Below are 26138 nucleotides of genomic sequence, written 5' to 3'. Positions count from 1 at the left end.
TACAATTTAGAGAAAGGCTTATGAACTTATTAGCCCATCCACTAATTTTAACATATTAGAATTATTTAATTTTTTTCCCTTCAGTTTATTTGTACTATTAAAACTCTTGAGGTTTTATTTTAATTTGTTAAACATTTAAGTTGGAGACTGCTAATCCTGGAAAAACTTTTCAAGGGACATCAACACTAGAGCACAGGTAACTGAGTCAGTTACAAAGAGTACAGAGACAGGCTGCTCTCTACCTGGGTTTTGTTTAGGGGCTGCCCTACGGTAAAGGATGGAGATGAAACTGAGAAACCACCCATTGCATGACTCAGACACTAGCTTCCTTACCTATTATAGAAAGTCTCTTTTTCCTCTCTGCTCCAAATACTGTGTTATCCAGATCTTCTAATGATGGCAATGGCTCTAAATTAGCAGCCTACAAAAAAAGGAAAATTAATGCCACTCTTCCCTTTTCCGGCTTTGAACAGAATCCTTTCCCCTACCAAATACAAGCTAATCTACATTGTCTCTGGGTCTTTGCAAATCTACTCTTTGAAATTTTAATTCTAATATAATTTTTCTCAAGTTCTCAGTTTCTGTTAGTTTCATATGTACAGTATATGACACTTAGTGGTACTTTTGGCTATATAGCTTTGAGGAACAAGGATATTAAACTATAGCAATTACAATATACAAGTTTAAATTTAAGCATATTGAAAATACATTGGTGAGTATAGAATGTAACTATGTTTCATATATTAACTTTTACAGGCATAAATCCTATAATCCTCCCTGAAAAAAACCCAAACCATACCTGTGAACTTCCATTTATTACAAGCAGTATCTTGAGGCTCTTCATATGAATACTCCGGTCCAGCAGTTCCACAGCTTTGTCCAAGTCATCTTGGGTGGTTAATGGAATTACCAACTAAACAGAAAGGAACATAAGGAATGGTGCAGCCATCTCAGCGGCCAAGTCCTCCAGGAGCACCTCCACTACTGCAGAATACAGATCTCAAAGCCCCTTGCTCTGACTTGCCGGCGTACCATGACTCTGACTGAACACTTATGTCTAGATTGTCCTGCTCTTCCCATCCCACCATCTCTAAAATCAAAGGATGGATATGGATAAATACTTTTGCTTCATTAAACGTTAAGTTCTTCTAGAAAAACACATTTAAAGATTAAAGATCAACTTTTCAGGATACTTCTGTAATATTGCTATACTTAAGTTACAGTATCTTCACCCCAAAACAGCATTAAGGAGCATACACAAAAAACCATACTGAAACAAGAAAAGGTACTATCTTTCATCTGCATTAAGGAAACTTTTGCTTTTTTGTAGTAACCACAGATTTGCATTCTTACCCGGGGTACCCACCAACACACAAAATACAATGTGCACCTGTGATGGATGCGTGGAGGGTACCTCCAGTGATGCCCCTGCAATCTAAGCCCACCTGGGGCTCCTCTCTCTGACCCTGGGGACTTGACCACTGCAGTCTAAAACAAACGAGCTAAGTGGGTAAGCCAGCCCCTGGTGCACCCTGACTGCTGACATGTGCTTTCATTAGTCCTCTCACGGGTCAGATGTGATCAGGGACAAAAGCATTTGGACCATCAATGAGGAAAAAGCATGGTTCATACAACTTAAGAAAACAAAAGAGGTTGGTTTTTTTTTTTTTAATGTAAACTTAGTAGCTTAAGACGACTCTGTCAATAATTGTCAAAGTATACAACATTTCACTGAAAGGATAGAATAAAATAAGAGAACACATCCTACACCTGTTACCCTACACTAATTAACACACTAATCAAGCCATTCAAATGTAAAGGCCTAGTTAGTTAAGGGTCCTCTAGAGTATAAATACCTTGAAGACAAGGACCACCCCCACCCCAAAACCAGTAATGAACACACAGCACAGCAGAAAATAAACACTTGGTAAACATTGTTTAATAACCATCACAGGGTGAAAGCTTCATTTGCACCCAAACCCACTAGCTGCCACGGTGTATGTTTTCTCGGCAGATTTCTTTATGAAAACGTTCCTCATTTTAAGAAAGGCTGCCAGACACAAGCATAAAGCAAGACCGATGTGAATTCCAGCATACAATCTGCTTACAATACTTACCCTGTACTTGAAATTCTATTCCCAGTTTCTGCTGGTAGCTAGTTTTACACTACTACAACTTATCTACTACCAAGTCCCTTTTCTCTCTGTGACAATTTTTTTCTAATAAAAAAAAATATTAACTGTTTGGTATTATAGAACAAGTCTGACCTACTTAATTAAATTCCTTTCATTTTCCTACCAATTATGAACCACATTGGTACATCCTGTTCCCATCTTTAATAGTTTTTAAATTATTTTTTAAGCACTAGGAAGTATTTTAAGGCAATGATGAGGATTGTTCTGACAATTTTTGATTTGAGGGGAAAACGTGAATATTTACTTTAACTGCACATTATTTATAAGTGGATTGTTTACTTCTCCAAGATACTGTTGCCTCTGGAGAAGACACAGGTTAAAATCACAGTAACAAAACATCAATAAATGATTCTGCTCTTCCTCAGTCGGCCACAGTGAACCTGGACGTTCTGGAGGAGAACCTGGAGCAGCAGTGTGGACGACTGTCTATGGTTCTGACATGACCCCTCATGTGTACTAAGATCACCTATTATAAATTTTAATATGAGGACTAAGAGTCATGAACAAGTCCCACCTTGACTAAATTATCCTATATAAACCACCCAATATTTTCCTGCTTGGTGAATTCATTTCAGCCTGATTCATAAAATATTTGCCTCTGGTTTATTACTGACAAGTCAGTTGTACGTTAATAAAAACCCTTTCTGGAAAGGAAACTAAAAATTGAGCCCCAAACCCCATTAAATAGAACCTAAGTTTGAAAGAAGTGAATTATCTTCCTGACTTTACATAGTGAAACATGAGAACAGTCCACAGAAAGGTTTCCTCCCTTCCCCATCTAAAACGGGAGAGGTCTTACTCTGCTGTACACCCCCACGTCTACCCACCATGGCAACATACACCCCTGACACTTTCTTAGATAAAGAGGAGCTTAACTAACAAATCCAACCAATCTTAGCTCAAATTTCCTGGCTGTTCCAATTTGAGCAAACTAGTTTATAGAATAATGATTCTTTTAGAACAGAGGAGTTTATGTTATACAAGGAAAAGATACTTACAGAACCAGAATAATAAGCAGTGCAAATGAGTTTTCTGCTTACCTACAGGTCCACAAAACTAATGCCCCTGATACGTCTTGCCTAGTAGCTCCCATGTCCAAGGTCATGCACTGGGCTTGTCATGAATCAGGACATCGTTAACCCACAGAATCACAGATTCGCACAGATACTGAGTTGCAAGAAAATTTTAAACAATGTAATGTTACTCTACTGCCTCCTCTATCACATTCCTGCCAAGAGGCCACCCATATATAATGGCAAAACCACTCTCAGAAACCCTTCAGAAAGCATGACAAAAAGAAACTGAAAATGGAGAAATTTTCCAATTTTTAGAAAATGGGAGAGGGTTCCTGAAACTACAAATCAGTTAATTTCTTGATCCTCAAGAAAATCCTAGAGAAAAATGACACACTGGCACACCTCGTTTTGGTGCACCTCACTTTACTGTACTTCAGATACTCTGATTTCTACAAATTGGAGGTTTGTGGCAACCCTGCCACAAGTTTATCAGTATCAGTTTTCCAACAGCATTTGTTCCCCTGTGTCTCTGTGTCATACTTTGGTAATTCTTGCAAATACTTCACACTTTTTCATGATCATTATAATTGTTATGGTGATCTGTGCCCAGTGATCATTGATATTACTATTGCAAAAAGACTACAGCTTGCTGAAGGCTTAGATGATGGTTAGCATCTTTTAGCAATAAAGTATTTTTTAAGTAAGGTATGGACACTTTTTTTAGACATAATGCTATTGCACACTTAAGAGACTACAGCATAGTGTAAGCATAACTTTTATATGCACTAGGAAACCAGACAATTCATGTGACTTGCTTTGTTGCAGTAGTCACCTTTACTGTGGTGGTCTGGACTGAACATGCAATATCTCCAAGGTATGCCTGTAAACAAATTGGGAGAACTCAGAAAAGAAACAGCAATTCTGGGAGCTGGGACAAGTATAATACCAACAGTGGCAGAGAAATGGGAAGACAGGGAAGAGAAGGAGGCCCCTAAAGGGTGTATTATGTTGCACGTTACCACCGCAGGCAAGGGAAGCCCACCTTCCACCACATCCTTGAGCCTCATGGCCAATCCCCATCCCCCTATATGTACTTCAGCTTACACCCTATGCCCACACCTCTGAAAAGCCCTCAGAGTCTCAAGAGCTGGCAGCTGGAAATCAGGCCAGCACTAACAGAAATAAGGTGCCAAGACAGGGTCAGGCAACAACAGGTGTTCATGGCTAATTGATATTCCAGAAAGTATCTGAAAAATAAAATGTCAAGGTATTACCACGGCACAGCACTCAGCACTTTGTTCAGGAGTATTAGTTCTTTGGATGTGGATTTTTCCTTTACTAATGTATTTTCCTCTTTTAGCTGTAAGTAGTTTCTTTGTACAAGCTACAACAGCATGTTCTTCTGCTTTAAAGTAATAATAATTCATTTTATTGTACTGTTTGTTTTCTGAGGGGGAGATAATTAGGTTTCTTCATTGATTTCTGCTTGGAGGAGGTACTGGGGATTGAACCCAGGACCTCTTGGATGCTGAGCACACGTTCTACCACTTGAGCTATACCCTTCCCTGTAATAATTAATTTGAATAGGTAATATTTCAAATATTTTTATTTGCACAATGCTTTAACATTTGCAAAGTACTTTCAATATTTTCTCAAATTACTATTTACTAAGCTTTCCACTGTCACTCCATTCCCACTGACACTTTTTCTATCCCTGAAACACACAGGTCTTTCCCACCTTAGGATCTCTGTGCACTGCTCTCGAGCTGCTCTATCAGGAATGCTGTGCCCCTCAAACTCTTTGCAGGGTTGGCTTTTCACACTTCAAATCTCAACCATTAAGTATTACTACCTCAGTTAGCTCTTCCTTAGTACTACCTAATCCTTTACCACAATACTTCTACGCATTTCTTTCAAGGAACTTCATATATTTAAACAATTCATTTATTAACTGTCTGCTTCTACCACAAGTCTGTAAACTCCATGAAGGGCTGCAATTCATAAATCATAGCCATTATGCCTGGAAAATTCAACAAGTATTTTCTGGGGTGGGGAGGGGCAAATTAACCAATTAACTAAATTGTCCCTGAAAATTTTAAGATCCCCAGATCTTGATCTGAGATCATAGGATCAGAAAGACATCTCAGAAATCATCTAATGCAATCTCAATTTTTACAAAAGGTTCAAAAGGGGATTCTCCAGAACACAGAGCTCTTCAGTGTCACAGCAAGCCCTTCAGATTATATGTACTGACTCCCAAACGTAAACGTAACAATCGAATCATTTCTTTACCAACACGAAAGTAATTGTTTACATTTAACTAAACCGTCCCACTACCAAAGCTCTGTTGTCTCTGTAAGCAAGTATAGTTTTAGAAGAAAAGAGAATTCATCAATAAACTACACAGAGTAAAAATGAAACATAAATTAGCAGCAAATCTTTAATAAATTTCCTCCTTTAGCAGAATCTCAATTTATACAGAATATTCATTATTTTTCCACAATAAAAAATTTTACTTTAATAAGTTAAAATTTACTTCTGATCTTATTAACACACCATATCCTTCCTTATCAATCCCTAAATAAAAGCACAACCCCCCTAAAACAATCTCTTAAACAAACACACTACTTTCCAAAATAAGAACTATTAAAAGTTAAACTGTACATGTTTACCTCATTGTTGGTATAATGCAGATCCATAGACTGTCCAAAGGCAATTTTAGCTTTAGACCTCAGATCTTCCAGTTTAACTGGTCTGGGGAACTGAAGGATTCTACACGGACAGAATTTTAATATATTTTATTTTCTTAGGCATGGTTAAATAACATACTTCCAACAGTTATCTCTTGGATAGAGAAATACAAAATTAAGTTAAAATGTAAACATTCACTCTACTTGAATACTAGAATGGCCAATTTTTGATCAAGTGCACTAAATCTCAAAATAAAGTTTTAAAACTCTGAAGTTCGTTCTATCCTAATAAAAACTATAAAAAGGAATTCTCAAAATGTTCTGCCATTTATAATTTGCAGTGCAAGTGTTATATGAACACTAAAGAGCAATATAAAATGTTCACTGAGGAAAACGATTAAATTTTAACATGTGATACCCATACAATGAAATGCAATGAAACTGTTAGAAAATAAAGTCATTCCTTGGGGATGTAAATTTAGATTACTGCACCCTCATCAACTCAACATTTTTGAGTACATATATATCATGTAAGAATATTCCCTCCCCACCTGAGTATTTTTAATGGGTTAAAAATTTTTAATTCTAGGATTTTCTTCTAACATCACAATGAATTGAACTGTGTTGCCCCTGGGGACCATGCACCTAAACTTAGAGACCACTCCATTACTAAGTTTTGTAAGGGGAGGAGCTGTGTCTGTTTCACTCACTTTATTCCCTTCAGAGGCCAGCATATATAGTAGGTACTCAATAAATAGTGTTCAATGAATGAAAAAGGAAATCGAGAAAATATCCATAAAAGAACTGTAAATAGGGAAAAAGTAGATTGGACAATACTTGAATGGTACATCTTCAGGTTATATGATTTGTGAGCCTTTTTGAAGTCCTTAAAATGGACAGCTCTTTCATTAAGTTGATTTAACAGGACAGTCATAATAGAAACACAACCCCATCTTCTCTAACTCCTATTAGGTCTCGTTAGCAATTCTGCTGTCAGCCACCACCCTGCATTTCCCCCATTCCACTCAGACAGAGACACCAGCTAAAGGCCAGGCTTCCACCCCTGCTAAATCACTTACAGTCACCATTCCAACTCACTTCCTCAATGTTATTAATTAAATATAGGTCATATGATTGAAGTCTCTTGAGAATAATCAAAATTGTGAATGTTAAGTCTACATACCTAAGTTCTGTATCTGAAGGGATGATACAATTATGATAAGGAGAAATATATTTCATTTCCACTGAGTAAAAATAAAAGATGGTAATATTTAAAACTGCATTATGCAATGACCTTACTTATGCCCTAATATTGCAAAGTAAAAATATTAATCATTTCTGAGGTTAAGCCTAAATTTTGAGAGATTCTATGTTAAGCCCAAGTACATGTTATAGTTATCAAGGACTATTCCATTCTCAATTTGCAAGCAATAAACCTTCAGTAAATCTAAAAAGAACCTCTAATGGTCTTAACTAGGACATGCATTTGATTAAATAAACAAACTTGATGTAATGTTTCCTTCCTTACCTTTTTTCTCCTCTGTGTTCGAATTTGACTCGGACATCATTCTGTAATGAAATGATTACTCATTTCAGAGATCTGACAAAATTTCCAGAATTTCTAAATCATTTTCCTAGTCACTCATTTAAAGCAGAGTAGAGGGTAAGAAAGTTCCATTTTCAGTGTCAACTCCAATCAACTGACAGTGTCTACCAAACAGTGAGTTGAGAATTAGTTTGCTAAATCTGGACTCAACAGGAAGGAGCACCAAGAACCGTCAGAGATAGCACCATGGGTATGAGGCATCTGCTAACTCTGATGGAGGGAAATATAGAACACCCTGTTCCCACTTTTCATGTCAGACATCCCAAACAAGTTCTACTTACAATAATCAAAATGATTAACACAGAATAACAGACTATTTTAAATAAAAACAGTTTGCTTATCTTACACTCCTTAATAATGGATAAAATACCAGCTTTAGAGAGAAATTACCACATTAAATGAAACTACCATTTTTTAGGACAGATACCTTACAGAAAAATGTATGACAAAATATTTGATCCAAAAGCTTATAAGCTAATCACTTCAAACAAACCCTCTACATGATTAGGATACTCAAAAAAAATAACTCAGAGAACAACAATATACATTTACTAAAACATTACTGGGACAAATACCTGCTTTTTTGGTGATGAAGATTTTGTTCTTCTGGTTTCCTGTAAGGATAATGCTGGTCGGCTGGCCTTATGAAGAACAGCCAAATCTTGCATGATTGAGTTCAAAGCTTGCTGATCATCTAGGGATTTGTTAAATAATATATACACAAAATTGTAATTTCAATATGTATTTATCATAGACATCAAACACAAAATTTATAATAAAATTTAATGCAAAAATACATTAATTTAATGCAAAAATGCATCTAGAACATTTTCAATGCCTACATTTCTGTTATTTTGGTGAAATAAAATTTAATTATCTAAAAACTAAAGACAAGTAACATTAAAATTGCACTGGACTCAAGGACTTGCATCACACTAAGTGTTCACATGAGACATTTGTAAGGCAAACAAAGCCATTCTGATTCTTCTAATGATGTAACATCCTAGGATTAGGCAAAACAGCCCTGTTAAGATAAACTCTTTTATATGACTCCTAAATAAAACATCAACAAGACAGCTAAACAGATGGGGGGAGGGGTAAGGTACAGCTCAGTGGTAGAGCGTGTGCTTAACATGCACAAGGTCCTGGATTCAATCTCCAGTACCACCATTAAAAAATAAATAAATAAACCTAATTCCCCCCTCCAAAATAAAACAAATGTGGAAAAATAAACAATTTCCATGAATTCTAAAAATTTCTATAAATACCATCATTATTTAATATTTATGTTCAAAGTATGAAATTTCCTTTAGAGTTCTTCTCTTTCATCAGTACTTTAAGTTAGAAACAAAGAAAAGCTTTATCTGTAGATAATAGCCTACTGGTATTTGGAAGCTTTGTTTTTAACTTCTTCACCATGAAGTTCAACAAGACTACATTAACAGACTATTTAATGATCTCAGCCACTAACAGCTTAAAAGGTAACAAATGCAAGAAAAATCCCTTCCTTAGAAAAAAGTACTGAATCCATAAAACTCAATGAAAGGATCATGAGCCATGAACTCCTAAGCTCTTTCAAATATATCAAAGATTTCTCTCTAAGACTATAAGGGTAAGACTCCTAGTAATGCTTCAGAGACAATTTAATTGATTTTCACTAGTAAACAAATTCACCTAGTGGTAGTCAACAATCGGTAAAGGAACTGAGGGACTTAACAGCTTACACTTAAAAATACAACCATTTTGGTGAACAATAATTTACATTCGGAGTAGTAGTAATTAAAACACGCTTTACCTTGTAAGGGGAGATCATTAAAAAGAATTTGGCAAGTCAATGGCTTCATCGGTCTTTCAAATGCACACATAGCTGACTTCTCTTATGTGCTCATTTTTTTTATAACACTCAGTATATTCTGTTCCACAGTGGAACTACTTACATACTAAATATAAAATAATAGCTCCAAAGGTTTTGTTAGTAAATTCCAGGTCTAGAGAATATCATAATCTTTCACAAAGTATCCTTTGTAAAGTAAAATGTCAACAAAATATTAGCTTAGCTAAACAGTAACTGAGTCAGTTGGGTATAACGTAATCACAGTATGTGCAGTGTACATGGGTTCAAGCCAGACTGTCATTTATTAATAAAAATAAATCTTTCCTGAGGAAAAGAACAAGCCAAAAATGATCTCAATTGGAATAAAATTCTCTGATGTAAACTTGAGAAAAGTAAAATCCATAACTCTACACTGGGGACGGGGGAAGTCTAATACTTAAACATATCTATGTTCTAATTATTTTCTTCATTAAACACTTGAATTTAAATATTTTTATATTTAACATTTAACATTACATGTTTAATATTACAACACCAAAATAAATGCCTCGAAAAGCTTGGCTTAAATCTCTCATCACATTTATGTATACTGATTTCCTTGTTAAAAAAAAATGAGCACTGTTTTCTACATGATGTGTTTGTTAAAAAAGTAAAGAGGGCCACTTGAATAAAGTAACTTCTTATGGAGATGACATACAACTGAAGGGCTACTTAACTGAGTGCTCTTTTTCTGGATTGACAAAGAATCAGATGGTAGGTAAAAACCCAACAGGAAATTTACTTTTGACAAGACATAAGCTAACAAATCCCAAAAGATCAAGGAAAGTGGTGAACACACACAAGCACTGTTCTAACAATTCTTAGACTCTTTTACTCCATTAAGCACCTCTGTAGTGGTTACAGGCAGAGGAAGATTACACAGGTTATAAATGTCATGAGGGTCACAAGTCGACCCAAATGGTAGTGAGGATGCCCACAGGATCCTGGAGTCTGACCAACAGTCACCTAGAAACAGCAGTGGATTTCTGACATATGCTAAAAGGACATTTAGTTAAGCACAAAACCAGAAAATATTTGGAAAATAATTTCAAATTAAAAATTTATCAGAAATGTTTAATGTGGTATCTTATATGCTTATTCATTACCCTTATAAAGTGTTTACAGGAGGAAATCCTCAATCAAAAATTCAAATCCCTGTGACCCACACTGTTAAATATTCATGGCTTTTTGTGGCTCCCTTTGCAAATGTTTTTAAGCAATGATTGTTCTTTGCTTTGTTGCATACTATAGTGAATTATTATTTGAGAAGTATAGTAGAAATCAATTTGATTAATACAGAGTTTAGACTCTGAGAGCCACAGAAATGAAAAGCTAGTATGAATTCAGTAAAAGGATATCCAATTTGGAACTGGAGGTGAAGCTGACGAAAGTGAAGAATTTGGACCACAGGATGGCACTGCACTCGTGGTTACAAAAAGAGAAAGTGGGAGAGAAATTCAGAAAGTAGGAAGATGGAGCTTCAGCTTACACACTTGCCACAAGCAGACACTCTGAAAGTGTGCTAGCCCTTCCACTGAAGAACATGGACAGATTTAAGCTCTTTGGCCCTGACACTGTGTATATACATATAAAAGTGAATAATACATTTGTTAAGAAAGTGGTAGGAAAAGTGTGACAAAAACAAACATTGGCAAATATATGTCATAGTTAAGATATCAGGATAAGATTATTGGTCTAAGTTTAAAAACTTAGCTTCCGACTACACAGTCCATTTTCCCCCATTTAGGACAGGATGAGCCATTTGCTCCACTCCTTTCTAGTGTTTCCCTGTCCAATCCTTGCCTCACACTGGAATCCTCAACCCCAAGAAGAAGAAAAAAGAAAGAAAAGAAAGAAAGAATAGAAAGAAAGAAAGGAAGGAAGGAAAGAAAGAATGAAAGGAAGGAAGAAAGGAAGAGAAGAAAACAAAATAATATATAAACTGAACACCCAAAATCCATTCCCATCCTTCAGCCTCCCTGTTTGTTATGACGCCACAGGAAATTTACAAGAGCTGTAAAACACGTCCTGCCTGAGCACCAATGATGTGCTGCTCTATTCTGTTATAGAGTTTTATGATTTACTATTTTTATGCTGTTTTCTTTAGTTTATATTATTACATTATTGAATAATTATAACAATTTACTCCTTATTATTTATTCAATCTTTTAAAAGTCAGATTTCTTTATCAAGTATTCTCTCTGGCCATCAGACTCTAAGAAAATCACAATCCATCCTAACAGTTTATTTTGAATGTCCATACTATGCCCTGCATAAATTTGTTATTTCCAAACTATAAAAGTAAAAAAAAAACTGTTTTAATTGAAAATCTATTAAGTAAATAAGCATAAAGCATTACATAAATCTATTATATCATAAAATTTCTTCATAAAAAAACATAGACAAAATTTTTTCTCCCCCATTTTTATCCTTTATTTTTGAAAAATCCTTTTAGTGTGAACTCACCCATCATGGCAACCAGCTCAACAATTTGAAAATTAGGGAAATGATTCTCCCATCAGCATTCTTTACTGCCTAAGGGGGTAAAAAAATGAACAAGTTAATAATAAGAATGAGAAGAGGTAGGCACAAAAAGAAAAAAGTCAATATAAATAATGCTAACAAGAAATGTACAATATTAATACTTTACACACACTGCTGGGGAGAAGTGCTTTATTTTTCCCAGATACGCAATTATTGAGAATGAACTAAAAATCACTATGTTATATTATATTTACCTCAGTACTTTTCATGTTCCTTTCTATTTAAGGTAAGGGGAAAAAAACAATTTTGAGAGTCAAAAAGTTTAAGAGATAAATAAACTCAAGTTCCTACAGAGCAATGGCAGATATAAAGGGGAAAAGGTCATGTTTAGACACAAAAAGGAGGACATCAACAAAGTAGCATAAAGACCTATAAAAATTCTCTCCTTTCATAAAAGAAACAATTACCAAAATTGACAAAGAGGAATTAACCAAAGGCTTCCAGCAATCAGGGCAGCATCCAAGAGTCTCAGTAAAGAGAGCCTCGTGGGATTCTGACCCTCCCTATTCCTATCTTCCCACTCCTTACTCCAAGCTCCGAAGTGGCAATGTAAACCGACGGCCCACAGTCACCACGAAAATAAGCAGCCTAGCAACCACTGGAGAGGGAAGAATGCAACTGGAATGTCTTCTAGGTCTGATTCCCAAAACTCATAGATAATTTGACCTATCTAAAAGATTGGCTAATAGACCACATTATTTAACCTGACTCAAAGCTCTTCCAGTCCAAAAAGTTTGGGGAGTTTGGGGTACTTGTTGAAATCAAATAAGGACAACTATCACATATCTCAACTGTCTGAGGAAGGGGAAAACAGTTGGGGCAAACAACAGGTTAAGAAAAAAATTTTTTTAGAAAAGCTGAGGAATAAAATGTCATTAAGGAACTTTGAAAAGCTCCAAAAAATTCCTGGGAATCTAGAAGTCACACAAATGCCCAGGGCTGTTGCATACTCAAGAAAGATCTAAGGAGGCTCTCGACTTTCACCTCTAGGTAACCTTGAGCCTCTGTGCAGCAGTAAGTGGAGGATAAGGTAGAGTTGTAATTGCCCCAACACACACACACACACACACAGAAAACCTCTCAAAAAAGACTCTGAGATTTATTGGTTCCAAGCATCTAAAGGAATCTCTGTCTATTCTTTGGCTAACAACTAAACTGAGCAGTCTTCGGTGACCAATCACAACAAATACTGACTTTAAAAAACAAGTTCTGAAAAGTCACTAAACAAATAAATAAGAACAATAAACAACACACACTGGGGAGGGAGGAGAATCTGATTTCCAGAGGTGGCACATTATAATATTTTAAACATTCAGTTTTCATGAAAAAAAATAAAATGAGAAATGCAAAGATGTGAGTCCACATACAGAGCAAAAGCAATCAAAAGAATGACCCTGAGGAAGCCCAAATGGTGGACAAACTAGACAAAGACATAAAATCAGTTATTTTAAATACGTTCAAAGAACTAATAAAGCTATATCTAAAGAACTTAAGAACATATGAGAAAGCTGTCTCACGAAACAGTATCAATTAGGAAACAAAAATTAGAAAAAGGAACAAAATAAAAATTTTGAAGTTGGAAAGTACAATAACTGAAACCATCAGGCACATCAACAAATGCAAAATAGGAGTCCCAGAAAGAAAAAAAGAGGACAGAAAGACTATTTCAAGAAACAGTGGCTAAGGCGGGAGGTATGTATAGCTCAGTGGTAGAGCGCATGCCTAGCATGCATGAGGCCCTGGGTTGAATCCTCAGTACCTCCATTAAAAATAATAATAATAATTAAATAAATAAACCTAATTACCTCCAACCCCTATCCCCCTCCAAAAAAAGAAAGAATGGCCAGAAATGTCCCAATTTGGTGAAAAACAACCTGCACATTCAAGAAGCACATTAAACTCCAACAGAAGGATAAAATGAAAGTGATCCACATATAAACATATCATAATAAAATTGTTGAAAGACAAAGGATCTTGAGAGCAGCAAGAGAGAAGGAATTCACTATGTGCAAACGATAACTGATTTCTCATTGGGAACCGAGAAGGCCAGAAGCCAATGGGATGGCATATTCAAAGTGCTGAAGGAAAAAGACTGTCAACCAAGAATCCTATATACTGCAAAACTGAAGACACAAATAAGACATTCCTAGATAAACAAACACAGAGAATTCATCACAACCAGACTTGCCCTACATGAAATACAAAAGGAGTCCTTCAGGCTGAAATTAAAGGACACTAGACAGTAATTCCCATATACATGCAGAAAGAGTAATTACATAAGTAAAGATAAAACACTGCATAAATGTGTTTTTTGTTTCTAACTGTATTTCTCCTATCTGACTGTGGTAGGCACAAAACTGGCCCACCCTAAAGATGTCCACATCCTAATTCCTAGGCCTTCTGCGTGTATATTATCTTACATGGCAAAAGAGACATTGCAGATGTAATTTTAAGAAATTTAAGATAAGATGGCTGGACCCAACATAATCACAGGGATCCTTACAAATGAAAGGAACAAGCAGGAAAGTGAGTGTCAGAGTAACACTATTTAAGAGACTTGGCCAGTCACTGCTGGCCCTGAGGATGGAATGGGGTGGCCATGACTCAATAAATGCAGGCAACTGACAGAAGGTGGAAAAGGAAAGAAAATGGACTTTCCCTTAGAGCCTCAGGAAAGAACAGGAATGATGACACCACAATTTTAGTTCAGTGACACTAATTTCAGTCTTCTGATTTCCAAAACTGTAAGATAAAAAACTTACGTTGTTTAAATACACCAAATTCGTGGTAATCTGTTACAGCAGTATGTAGGGAGTAATTAAGACCATCCCCAGTTTCAAGGACTTGCTAGAGGACTCACAGGACTCAGGAATAGAGTTGTACTGACAGCTATAATTTATTATGACAAAAAGATACAAAGCAAAATCAGCAAAAGAAAAATGCACATGGGGCAAAGCCCAGAGGAGCCCGAAGCAATCACTTAAGAAACCTTTCTCAGTAGAGTCACATAGGACACACTTAATTCCCTTCAGCAATGAGTTTGGACAACACATGTGAAATGTCACTTACCAGGAAAGATTAGAGACTGAGCACCCAGGCTTTTTATTAGGGGCTAATCACATAGATACCCTCTGCCTTGCAGATACCAAAACTGCAGATTCTCAGACGAAAAGCAAGAGTTCACCATAAACTACTTTGTTTGTATAAGCACCTTAGGCACAGTAATTTTTTTTTTAATTGTCTTTTTTTTTCTTGAGGGGGCAATTAGATTTATTCATTTATTTATTTTCAGAGGAGATACTGGGGATTGAACCCAGGACCTCATACACGCTAAGCATGCACTCTACCACTTGAGCTATACCCTCCCCCTACACACACAATAAGTTACTCTTATCTGTTAGGCAGGTGGGAACCTTCCTGAAATCCAAATTCTCAGATGCCATCCAAGGGCAGATCTCACAAGCAGTTCATTCTAAGGATAAGCAGTAAGGCCTGCTATGTTAACTCTTTTCTACGTAAGCGGCAACGGGAACCTAGTACACAAGTTTAAAAAAAACTGCATAAAGCAATAATTGTTGGGCATACAATATATAAACATAATTTGTATAACAATAATGGCACAAAGGAAAGAAGAGGGATGGAGTCAAACAAAAGAAAAGTTCTGTATACCACTATAATTAAGTGAGTATTAAACTCAAGCTACATTGTTCTGAGATCTTAATTTTAATCCCCAGGTCAATGACTAAAGTTTAAAATTTTTTAAATGGCAAAAGAAATAAGAGAATTAAAATAGCACACTAGAAAATATCTACTTAACACAAAGAAGGCAGTAATGGAGGAATAAGGAACAAAAAAGATACAATACACATAGAACACAAATACAAAATGGCAGAATAATCCTAGCATACGTGTAATTATATTAAATATAAGATGGAATGAACAAACCAGTTAAAAGTCAGAGATTAACAGAACAGATTTTAAAACATATCTAATTATATGCTGTCTACATCAGACACATTTCAGATTCAAAGATAAGATAGACGGAAAGTAAAAGACTGGAAAAAGATATGCCATGTAAACAGTAGCCAAAAGAGACCTGAAGTGGCTACACTAATAGCAAACAAAATAGAATATAATACAAAATTGTTATTAGAGACAAAGAAGGACATTTATAGTGAAAAAAAAATGCCCAACTTAGCAACAAGATATAGTAATTAGAAACATGTATGCACCTAACAGCAGACTCTCAAATGAAAAAAAAGATAGAATTGAAATAGACAACTCAAATAGTTGGAGATTTCAATGCCTTATTTTCAATAATGGATAAAACAAGTAGACAGAAAAATCAATGAGAAAACAAAGACGTAAATAATGCTATAAAACTACTAAACTTAATTAATAAATACCTATAGAACACACAACCCCAGAACAGGAGAATACACATTTTTCTCAAATGCATGTACATTTTCCAGGACAGATCACACATTATGCAGCAAAACTTATCTCAGTTAAGTTTAGATTTAAGTCATATGAAGTATGTTGCCTGACAACGATGCAATGAAATTACAAGTTTGTAACAGAAGGAAATCTGGAAAAATCACAAATATGGGAAAATTAGACAAAGCACTCCTAAAGAACCAATGGGACAAAAAGAAATCACAAGGGAAATTAGAAAATGCTTTGAGATGAATGAAAATAAAAACAAAACATACTGAAACTTACTGGATACACCTAATGTACAACCTAGAGAGAAATTTATAACTGTAAATATTTATATTAAAAAACAAGCAAGATCTCAACTCAATAACACAACCTTCTACCTTAAGACACTGAAAAAAATAAGAACATATTAAATCCAAAGCAAGCAAAAGAAAGGAAACAATAAGGATTAGAGTGGAAACAAACTAGAAAATAAAAATAAAATAGAAAAATTTTAAATCAATGTAACAAAAAGTTGGTTCTTTGAAAAGATCAATAAAACTGACAAATTTTTAGCTAGATTTACCAAGAAAAAAAGAGGGAAGACACAAATAACTAAGCTCAGGAATTAAAGGAGAATTACTACCAACCTTACAAAAATAAAAAGGATGAGGGAATACTATGAACAACTGTACATCAACAAATTAGATCACCTGGATGAAATAAATTGCATTAGAAATAAAAAGCTTCTCACAAACAAAAAGACCTACACCAAATGGCTTTAAACATTTAAGGAAGAATTACCACCAATATATATATATATATTTTTAAGAGCAAGAAAGAGAATACTGAACCCAGTAGTACTCTGATAACCAAACCAAAGACATTACAAGAAGAAAAATTACGGATCAACATCCTTGTGAACATAGAAAAATTCTCAACAAAACACTAGCAACCTAATCAAGAACATTAAAAAAGAGGATTATACATCATGAACATGTAGAATATATCCCAAAAAAGGTAGGTTCAGCATACAAAAATCAATGTAATAAACCACAGTGACAGAATAAAAGCCTCCCCCCCCCTAAAAAAAAACCATGATCATCTCAACAGACACAGAAAATGCAAGTGCTAAAATCTGCCTTTATACTCAGAAGGCTAAGAGAAGGGAATTTCCTCCAGTTGATAAAGGGCACCCATGAAAAACCCACAGCTAACATCATACTTAACAATGAAAAATCAAACGTGTCCCCACTAAGATCAGAGACAAGGATGTCCAGTCTTGCTGCTCATTTTTAATACTGTATTGGAGGTTCCAGTCAGAATATGAGGCAAGAAAATGAAATAAAAGGAATCTAGACTGGGTAAGAAGTAAAACTACCCCAATTCACAGGTGACAATCTTATATACAGAAAATCTAAGAAGCTCACAAAAATGACCTTAGAGCTAATGTATGAATTCAGGGCAGTTGCAGGATACTAGATCAACACTCAAAAATTAACTGTATTTCTATACACTGACAATGAACAATACAGAAATGAAATTCAGAAATAAATTTCATCTATAACAGCATCAAAATAATAAAGCACTTAGGAATATATTTAACAAAAAATAAACAAGTCTTGTACACTAAAAACTATAAAGCACTGAAAGAAATTGAAACAGTTCTAAACATACAGAAAGACATCCCATGTTTATGGATTGGAAGAAAGTATTTTTAAGATGGCAAACTCTCAAAGTGATCTACAGATTCAATGCAATCTCTATCAAAATTCCAATGGCCTTTCTTGGCAGAAATGGAAACGCTGATCTTTAAATTCATAAAGAACTACAAGGGGCCCTGAATAGCCAAAACAATAATAAAAAAGAAAAATAAAGTTGGAAGACTCACACTTCCTAATTTTAAAAATGACTACAAAGTTATAGCAATCAAAACAGTATGAGTACTGACGTAAGGATAGAGACTGGTAGAATAGAACTGAGAGTCCAGAAATAAACCCAAACATCTACAGTCAAATGGTTTTTGACAAGGCTGCCAAGATAATGGTCTTCAATAAATGGTGCTGTACAACTGGATATCCACATGCTAAAGCATCAGGTTGGACCCCTACATCACACAATATACAAAAATTAATTCAAAAATGGATCAAAGACTAAATGGAAAAGCTAAATCTAGAAAACTCTTAGAAAGGAATAGAGTTATAAAAGCCTTCATGACCTTAGACAATAGTTTCTTAAATGGAATACCAAAAGCAGCAGCAAGTGAAAAAATAAGCTGGACTTCATCGAAATTAAATTATTTTATGCATCAAAGGACACCAACAGGAGAGTGAGAAGACAACCCAAAGAATGGCAGAAAATATTTGAAAATTATATATCTGATAAGGGTCTAGTATACAGAAGGTATGAAGAACTATTACAACTCAATAATAATAATAATAAGACAACTAACCCAATTATAAAATGAACAAAGGATTTCAAAAGACATTCCTCCAAAGAAGATACAAAAGCAGTCAATAAGCACTTGGCCAAGAAGACGCTTAATACAATTAGCCATCAGGGAAATGAAACAGATACAGTTGTGTACACACACACACGTTTCTACCTATGTATGTTTTATAGCTTTGTCTACTGAGACCTGGAAGCAGTGACATCCTACTCATAATGAATGCACCCGCAAGATGTTGGTTTCTAAATACCAATATTCATTAAGAAGAATGAGGGCTCCTTAAAAATATGGATGTATGTGCAAGATGAGCCTGGAACATCTTACTGTGTCAGAAAGAAAGTATACAAAGAATCACAAGACATGTCAAAAGGACACAAGAACCACCTTGAAGGAGCTCGCACTAGCTAAATATGGGACAATTTGAGCTTCAAAACAAATAATTGATAGATTTCAACAACCCACTGAATAAAAAAGGAATCCATGAGTACACAGAGACATTACTGAAAAATGAATCAACAAATGGAAGCATGGGTGCTTGAATGTAAAGTAATGAATTACAATAACATAATGAAATTACAAGATCATTATTTGGCATTCATGAATAGTAATAATTTGGCCAAGAAAAATCAATGAATGGTGAAACTAGTGGGTGAAGTGATGAGGCATGAGACACTTAGTCTTAAAATACCTTCCCCCAAATATTTAGTAATGATAAAGGAAAAAAGTACCTTTTTTTTAGTGTGGAAATCTGGCAGGAAGCTTAATCAAGTGATCAATATTAAGATCACCAGTAATGGGCAAATTAAAATCAGTCACACCTGATAGGATGCATGGCAAAAACTAACACATCACCTCTATGATATTCCTGCCAAAAATATGTAACCTAAATTGAATAACAGGGGAAGCATTAGACAAACCCCAACTGACGAATATTTTGAAAGTTAACTACTCTACAAACTTCAAAACTGTGAAGATGATGAAAGTCAAGGAAACATGGCAGAATTGTTCCAGATGGAAAAACACTAAAGAGACACAACTAAATACAAAAATATGATCGTTGATTGAACTGTCTTGCTAAAAAGGACATTATTGGAACCACTGGCAAAATTTGAATGGGTTCTGTGGATTAGAATATACTATTCTATCCATGTTAACTTCATGATTCTGATGGTTGCATTCTGGATATCTAAGAAAATGCCCTTCTGATAGCAATTACAAATTAAAGTGTTCTGGGATGAAGGGGCCTCATGTTGGCAACTTATTCTCAAATTACCAGAAAAAAAACTTCTTTATAACCATTTTGCAACTTCTGGAGCTTAAACTTACTTCTAAAGAAAAAATTTTAAATAAGAATAAAGTTAAAAAAAATACAAACATTACTATTTCTCCCAAGTCTTCACTATCTCATCAAAAAAGCATCTCTATTTTTCTAGCTGTTCAAGACAAAAATTTAGGGGTAGCCTTGATTCCTCTCAGAATTTTCATTCTCCATTCCAACTCGTCAGCAAATCCTGTTAGCTTTTCTTTAAAAATATGTATCTCCACCACTACCATTCCATTCTAAGCAATGCTCATCTCTTGCATGGATTACTGCAACACCTGCCCATCTAACCAGCCTGTTTTCACTCCAAGCCCTCATACAGCTATGAGAGTCATCATGGTTTTTTTTTTTTTTAAGCCAGTGGAGAAATAAACTGATACATCAATACTATTCAGTGCTAAAAAGAAATGAGCTCTCAAGCCATAAAGAAGATATGGAGGAACCTTAAATACATATTACTAAGTGAAATAAAAGGCTACATACTGGATGATTCCAACCATATGACATTCTAGAGAAAGCAAAACTATGGAGACAGCAGAAGATCTGTGCCTGCCAATGGCAGCCAGGGAGGGAGGGAAGTATAGGTGGACCACGGGAGGTTTTTAGGGCAGTGAAACTATTCTATATGACACCATAATAACAGTAGATACATGTCGTTATACATTTGTCAGGACTCATAAAATGAACAACACAAAAAATGAATGTAAACTATAGACTTCAATTAATAAGAATGTATCAATACAGGCTCATCAAATATAACAAATGTATCACACTAATGCAAAATGTTAAGAATAGGGAAACTGGGAGGGGGAGTGGGTATATGGCAATTCTGCCCAATTTTTCTGTAAACTTAAAACTACTCAAAAAAAAAAAGTAAAATTCTCTCATTTTCATCTTCAGAAAGGAGGGTTTAAAAAAAATGAAATTCCAAAAGAATGGCCATATGAAGTGTTGGCGAGGATTTTTGTACAAGGAAAACATGCACATTGCTGGTAAGAATGTCAAATGGTACAACCACTTTATAAAACAGTTGGCAAATTCTTACCACCTACCTACCCATTCCACTCCTAGGTGTTTACTCAAGAAAAATGAAAGCATATGTTCACAAAAATATTTGTACACAAATGTTCATAGCAGCTTTATGTGTAATAATCCCATATTGGAAATTCAAATGTCCATCACCAGGTGAATAATTCATGGTGACAAAAAGCAGATCATCGGCTGCCTAGGGACAACCGAAAGGGGCAAGACAGTGACGGGACTACCAAAGGGCATGAAGAAGCTTTGCGGGTGATGGATATGTATACAATCTTGATGGGGTGATGGTTTCACAGGTATATTCATATGTCCTATTTTACCAAGTACATACTTTAAATGTGTAGTCTGTCAATTACATCAAACTACAAATTTTATTCGATACTGCTACTAGCACTGCAATTCTGACCACTGACTTTAAACCAATTTATAAGTAATACAAGTCTCATTACCTGCCAGATAACCCTTGCTTTTGATTTTTAAAAATATTACCCAGACTGGTAGCGCCACTATTTGCCAGACTATGAATGAATTCTGACTCTAAAAAATAAAATAAAATCTGCCATCATTTATCTGATATATTCCAATTTCAGGTATTCAAAAATTCTGAAGACAATTTCAAAGGAGTATTTCCTTAGTGACATTGGTCACTTCTGGTTAAGAAGAACTGAGTGGCTGGGGAGGGAAACTTTCACTGAGTATGTTTTCATAGTTTCTGAACTTTGTACATATTATCTACTCAATACCATATAAAAGTCAAACTTAAAGAGAATTTTAAGTGTTCCCAAAACATTTTAAGAAATGACATATGTAATAACAATAAATATATAGCCTCCTAGAATGATTAAAGAAAATATTTACCTAGATGCAATAAATTTGGTTAATTCTTAATAACTTCATAGCCCTAACTCTAATGTAACTTCAAACTAGTTAAATGGCCACTCTCATATAAAGTGGCAATCATTTGTAAACAGGCCTGCACATCCTCAGAAAGGCAGAGAAAAATCTAATTTCCATCCAGTGATCCCTGTTGTCATGATAATCATCATATTTTGGATGCATTTGCTTCCTTTCCATTATGAAGTGCTAAAAGATTTTTTAGTTAATAAAATGTTTTATCATTTCTTGAATTGACATTTCAAAAAGAATATGCAGTTTATCTGGCAAATCAAATTTGAGTTTTCACATTTCCTTGGGAAGCAGAATATTGTAGAAGGATGTTTTAGAGTCACACAGGGACCTGAGTTCAAAGCTCCGGCCATTCTGAATACAGTCCAAGTACCCATGTTCTTGTTTAGGAAATGAAGATATCAGAGCTCATACTCCAGGTTTGCTTTAAGTGCAGAATAAGATAATATGTATAGCACCTAACACAAATACCTGACATAGTCTAACTTAATAGATACCAGTTGCCTTTTCTTCCTCCAAACAGCTCAGAGACAAAGCAGATTAAACTCTCAAAAGCAAATTCTGATTTGTCTCCTTTTTAAGGTATTACACAAAAACAATGTATTTATGACCTGTAACATTACTTCATACTTACCCATAGTTTAACTCTGAATGGGTCATGCTCCCTATAAAAATAAAAACACCAAGCACAGTGGTTAAGAACTCAGTCTGTGGAGCCAAAGTGCCTGGGTTTGAAACCTGTGTCTGCCACTTACTGGCTGCGTGATCTTGGCCAAACGACTCAATCTCTCTTTACCTTAGTTTCCACACTGTAATAGGAAGGTTTCTACAGGTATAATCATCACCAGATTCCCATGAAAATTGAACAAGTTAATAGTTATTAGCAAATCAATACTCTAGCAAACTTAAGCTTTTTAAAAACTCTCAAATCACTACAGGCTGGTGTAGATAAAATATTTGTACCCTGACTGTCACTCCCTGGTGTTTCTATCAGGCACCAGAGAGAAAAACTCCTAATTGTTTAATCAAAAGTGACACTCAAAATTCACTGACAAGAATGACAATAATGACAATAATGCCCATTTCCCCATCTATAAAATGAGGACAAAACTGTGCCTACTTCATTTGATTATAGTAAGGCTTAAATACAATATTATTTGTAAAGAACTCTGAATAATACTAGAGCATAGTGAACACTCAAAAAAACAATAAGAGCTAACTTTATTAAGTTTAGCTTTGGAACCCAGACAATCTTGCTCAGAATCTACTCTTACATGCTACATTATATTGCCTATCATTTGTTTATTCAACCAGCACTTAACACATGCCTACTGTATGCGACATGCTCCCCTCACTAACCCCCTGGATTTTAAAAAAGACAAAATACCACAATCTAAAATACTAATGTCTTTCTAAAGTTCTAAAATCTATCCAAAGTTTAAAAAGTAAGCAAATACATATATCTTATACTGGCATAATAAAATCACAACCAAAGTCACAGTCAAAATAGGATTATATTAGCCACACTCATTCTACTGGTGGGAATCGAACACTTTATATTGCTTATCATATAAATCAAAACTTCCAAATAATATCAAACACAGTCCTTCTCAGTCAGAACTCTAAAGTCAGTACATGCTGCCAGGACCTCAAACTCCAACATAAAACTCCAAAGCTAACTAATGCTCACCAAACCAATTCCCATAATCCCTTTCATTTCATGATTTTAAAAAAGTTATATGGCTGTGTCTTCATTTAGACCGTAAGCTCCTGGAGGGCAGGAAATATTACTTACATATCTTTATATCTCTCACAGCACCTAAAAGCACTTTGTAAACCATTAACAAATACCATTAACAAATACCTTAAATAAACAAGCCTCTCATTTGAATCTCCTTACAAACACAACATAACAGCACACATCTGCTTCAGTCAATCTAATCTACTTGCCTTCCCCACCGGACGTTATAGACACCCCCGTCCCCCTCACTTCCTGGGGCTTGGCTTCTGTTCACCCCGTGAATACCCATCTCTCCCTCCTCTTTAGGGATTCTTACTTCAAAAATTCATCTCGAAACCACTTATTCATGAAACCTTTTCCAATTAACTTAATTTCCCATTAACTTTTTCCAATTAAGTAACTCAGCACTTTGCACCCCATTTCCCCCATTTCTACACATGATCTCCTACATATTCAATTTGGAATTTCTTAAAATATTTTTGCCAACTGTGGCTTTTGTTATGTATTCACCATGCTAAGCTGACATCTAGGTATTCTTCATTCCAGTAAGATCAAAAGTACTAGTGCTATCATTACTTAATTAAATATAGCTTTGGTATTTTGAATATTACTTACACTTTTGTATTTAACATTATTTTTATATTTTACAATATATTATTTATAATACTCCCATGGTACTTTGTACGTACTTCACTGTATCATATTCATTTTCACATATGTGGGATAAATCATATGTCCCAGTTTATTAAAGACAGTTCCCACTTATTTTCATTGCTCCAGGACAGTTATCAAAACAGCCTCCTTTCACTCTCATAAGTGGCCCAGTTTGGACAACAAATTATTAGGTCACCTTAATATGCCTGTGTCCCTCCCCCACCAGAATGGAGCCCTATGATAAGAGAAACAATGATTAATTTATCTGTTCATCTTCAGTGCTAACCCAGAGAAGGTAGTCAAACATTTCAGTAATTAATAGTGCACAGGAACAACTAAAACTAGATAAATTTATTAAAGGTTTATTTTACTGACTTCCTCTGACATTCCTAAGATTTTCAATAAATATTCAGTGAATTTAAAAATCAAAATAGAAAGAAAAAAGAAAAACCAATACGAATACTTCCATTCAAGAGTCAATTACATACTCTCTAATAAACAACATAAAAAATTATCATTAATAAACACCCATACAGCCTTTTAGGTCTGATTACATCATGGTAAGAAACAGAAATGGAATAACATCTTCAAAATGCTAAGGAAGAAAGAGAAAAAGAAAAAATGCTGAGGAAAAAAATAACCGCCAATCTAGATTTTCACGCACAACTGAAATATTATTTAAGAATAAGACCTAAAGATTTCCGACAAACAAAAATCATAGTTTATTACCAACAGACCCTTGGTGGAGGAACTTCTAAAGGATATACTTCAAAAAGATGGAAAGTGATTCCAGGAGAAAACTAGCAAGAATCTGGTAAACATGGCAAACCTAAACAAATATTAATTATATAAAAAGAGTAAAATGCTTAACCCGACGAACTGAAAAGAAGTAGAATACTGCTACTTAACAAGTAGCGACTATAACAAAGGCAGTGAGTCATCCACAGTGGCCTTCTTCTTATTTCTGGCCAGTCTTTTTCTTTCTTTTTTTGGGGGGGGTGGGTGGTAGGTTTATCTATTTTTTTTAGAGAGGGTACAGGAGACTGAACTCAGGACCTGGTGCACACTAAGCATGGGCTCTACCATTTGAGCCATACCCTCCCCTCGTTTACAGTGGCATTTTCTGAAAGCCTGTCCCTCCTACCACCAGCACCTCCACCACCCACTTGATTACTGAGAGCCACCAAATCAGTTCAGTGTGGTCCCACAACATAATGGTCCAGAGGTGGGCAACTGGCCCAAGCAGGAGCAAACACAATCTCCAGAAACTGATTACAAATGGATTACCAAAAGCAAAGAGTAGGGTCAACAGCTACTGAGTTGTGTTAATGAAGTCCAGCGTGCCTTGTTGATGCCTCCTCCTATTTCTGCTGTCTGAAATCCTTCCTTTTTTCAACTTGTCTAAACCACCTTTTAAGGACTCAGCTTAAGCCTTCCCTATCCCCTTCACCTTGCCATCTTTCCTTCTATAAATGATAAGAAGTGGAAAATAATTAACCTCTGCGGACTGCCAGTGTACTAGCAATTTCACATACATTATCGCTTAACCTTGGCCACACGGGAATGACAGCACTTACTGTCTCTCCACTCATCACGGCAGTTAACTTTCTTAAAGTACATTCCCTTAACAGTTTCCTAACCATTTTATATGCAGCCAGACTGTAACCTTCTCAAACACAGGACTTC

General features: G+C 35.3%; 1 protein-coding gene across 1 annotated transcript in view; it reads right to left on the bottom strand.

Moving 5' to 3' along the window:
* The window catches only part of MAP3K2 (mitogen-activated protein kinase kinase kinase 2), a 56352-nt gene that overhangs the window by 21486 nt on the left and 8728 nt on the right, over positions 1-26138 (bottom strand). Inside the window, exons 2-7 of the mRNA XM_031451206.2 lie at positions 11847-11915; positions 8083-8201; positions 7430-7470; positions 5884-5983; positions 800-913; positions 334-421 (exon numbers count right to left, since the gene is read on the bottom strand). Coding sequence (XP_031307066.1) covers positions 334-421; positions 800-913; positions 5884-5983; positions 7430-7470; positions 8083-8201; positions 11847-11853 — 469 coding nt within the window. The 5' untranslated portion in view covers positions 11854-11915. The remainder of the gene's footprint in view (positions 1-333; positions 422-799; positions 914-5883; positions 5984-7429; positions 7471-8082; positions 8202-11846; positions 11916-26138) is intronic.

This window comes from Camelus dromedarius, chromosome 4 (assembly GCF_036321535.1).
Source record: "Camelus dromedarius isolate mCamDro1 chromosome 4, mCamDro1.pat, whole genome shotgun sequence".
NCBI classification, from domain to species: domain Eukaryota; kingdom Metazoa; phylum Chordata; class Mammalia; order Artiodactyla; family Camelidae; genus Camelus; species Camelus dromedarius.
The sequence above is the reverse complement of the archived record's forward strand: the minus strand, read 5'-3'. Positions and strand labels throughout refer to the sequence as shown.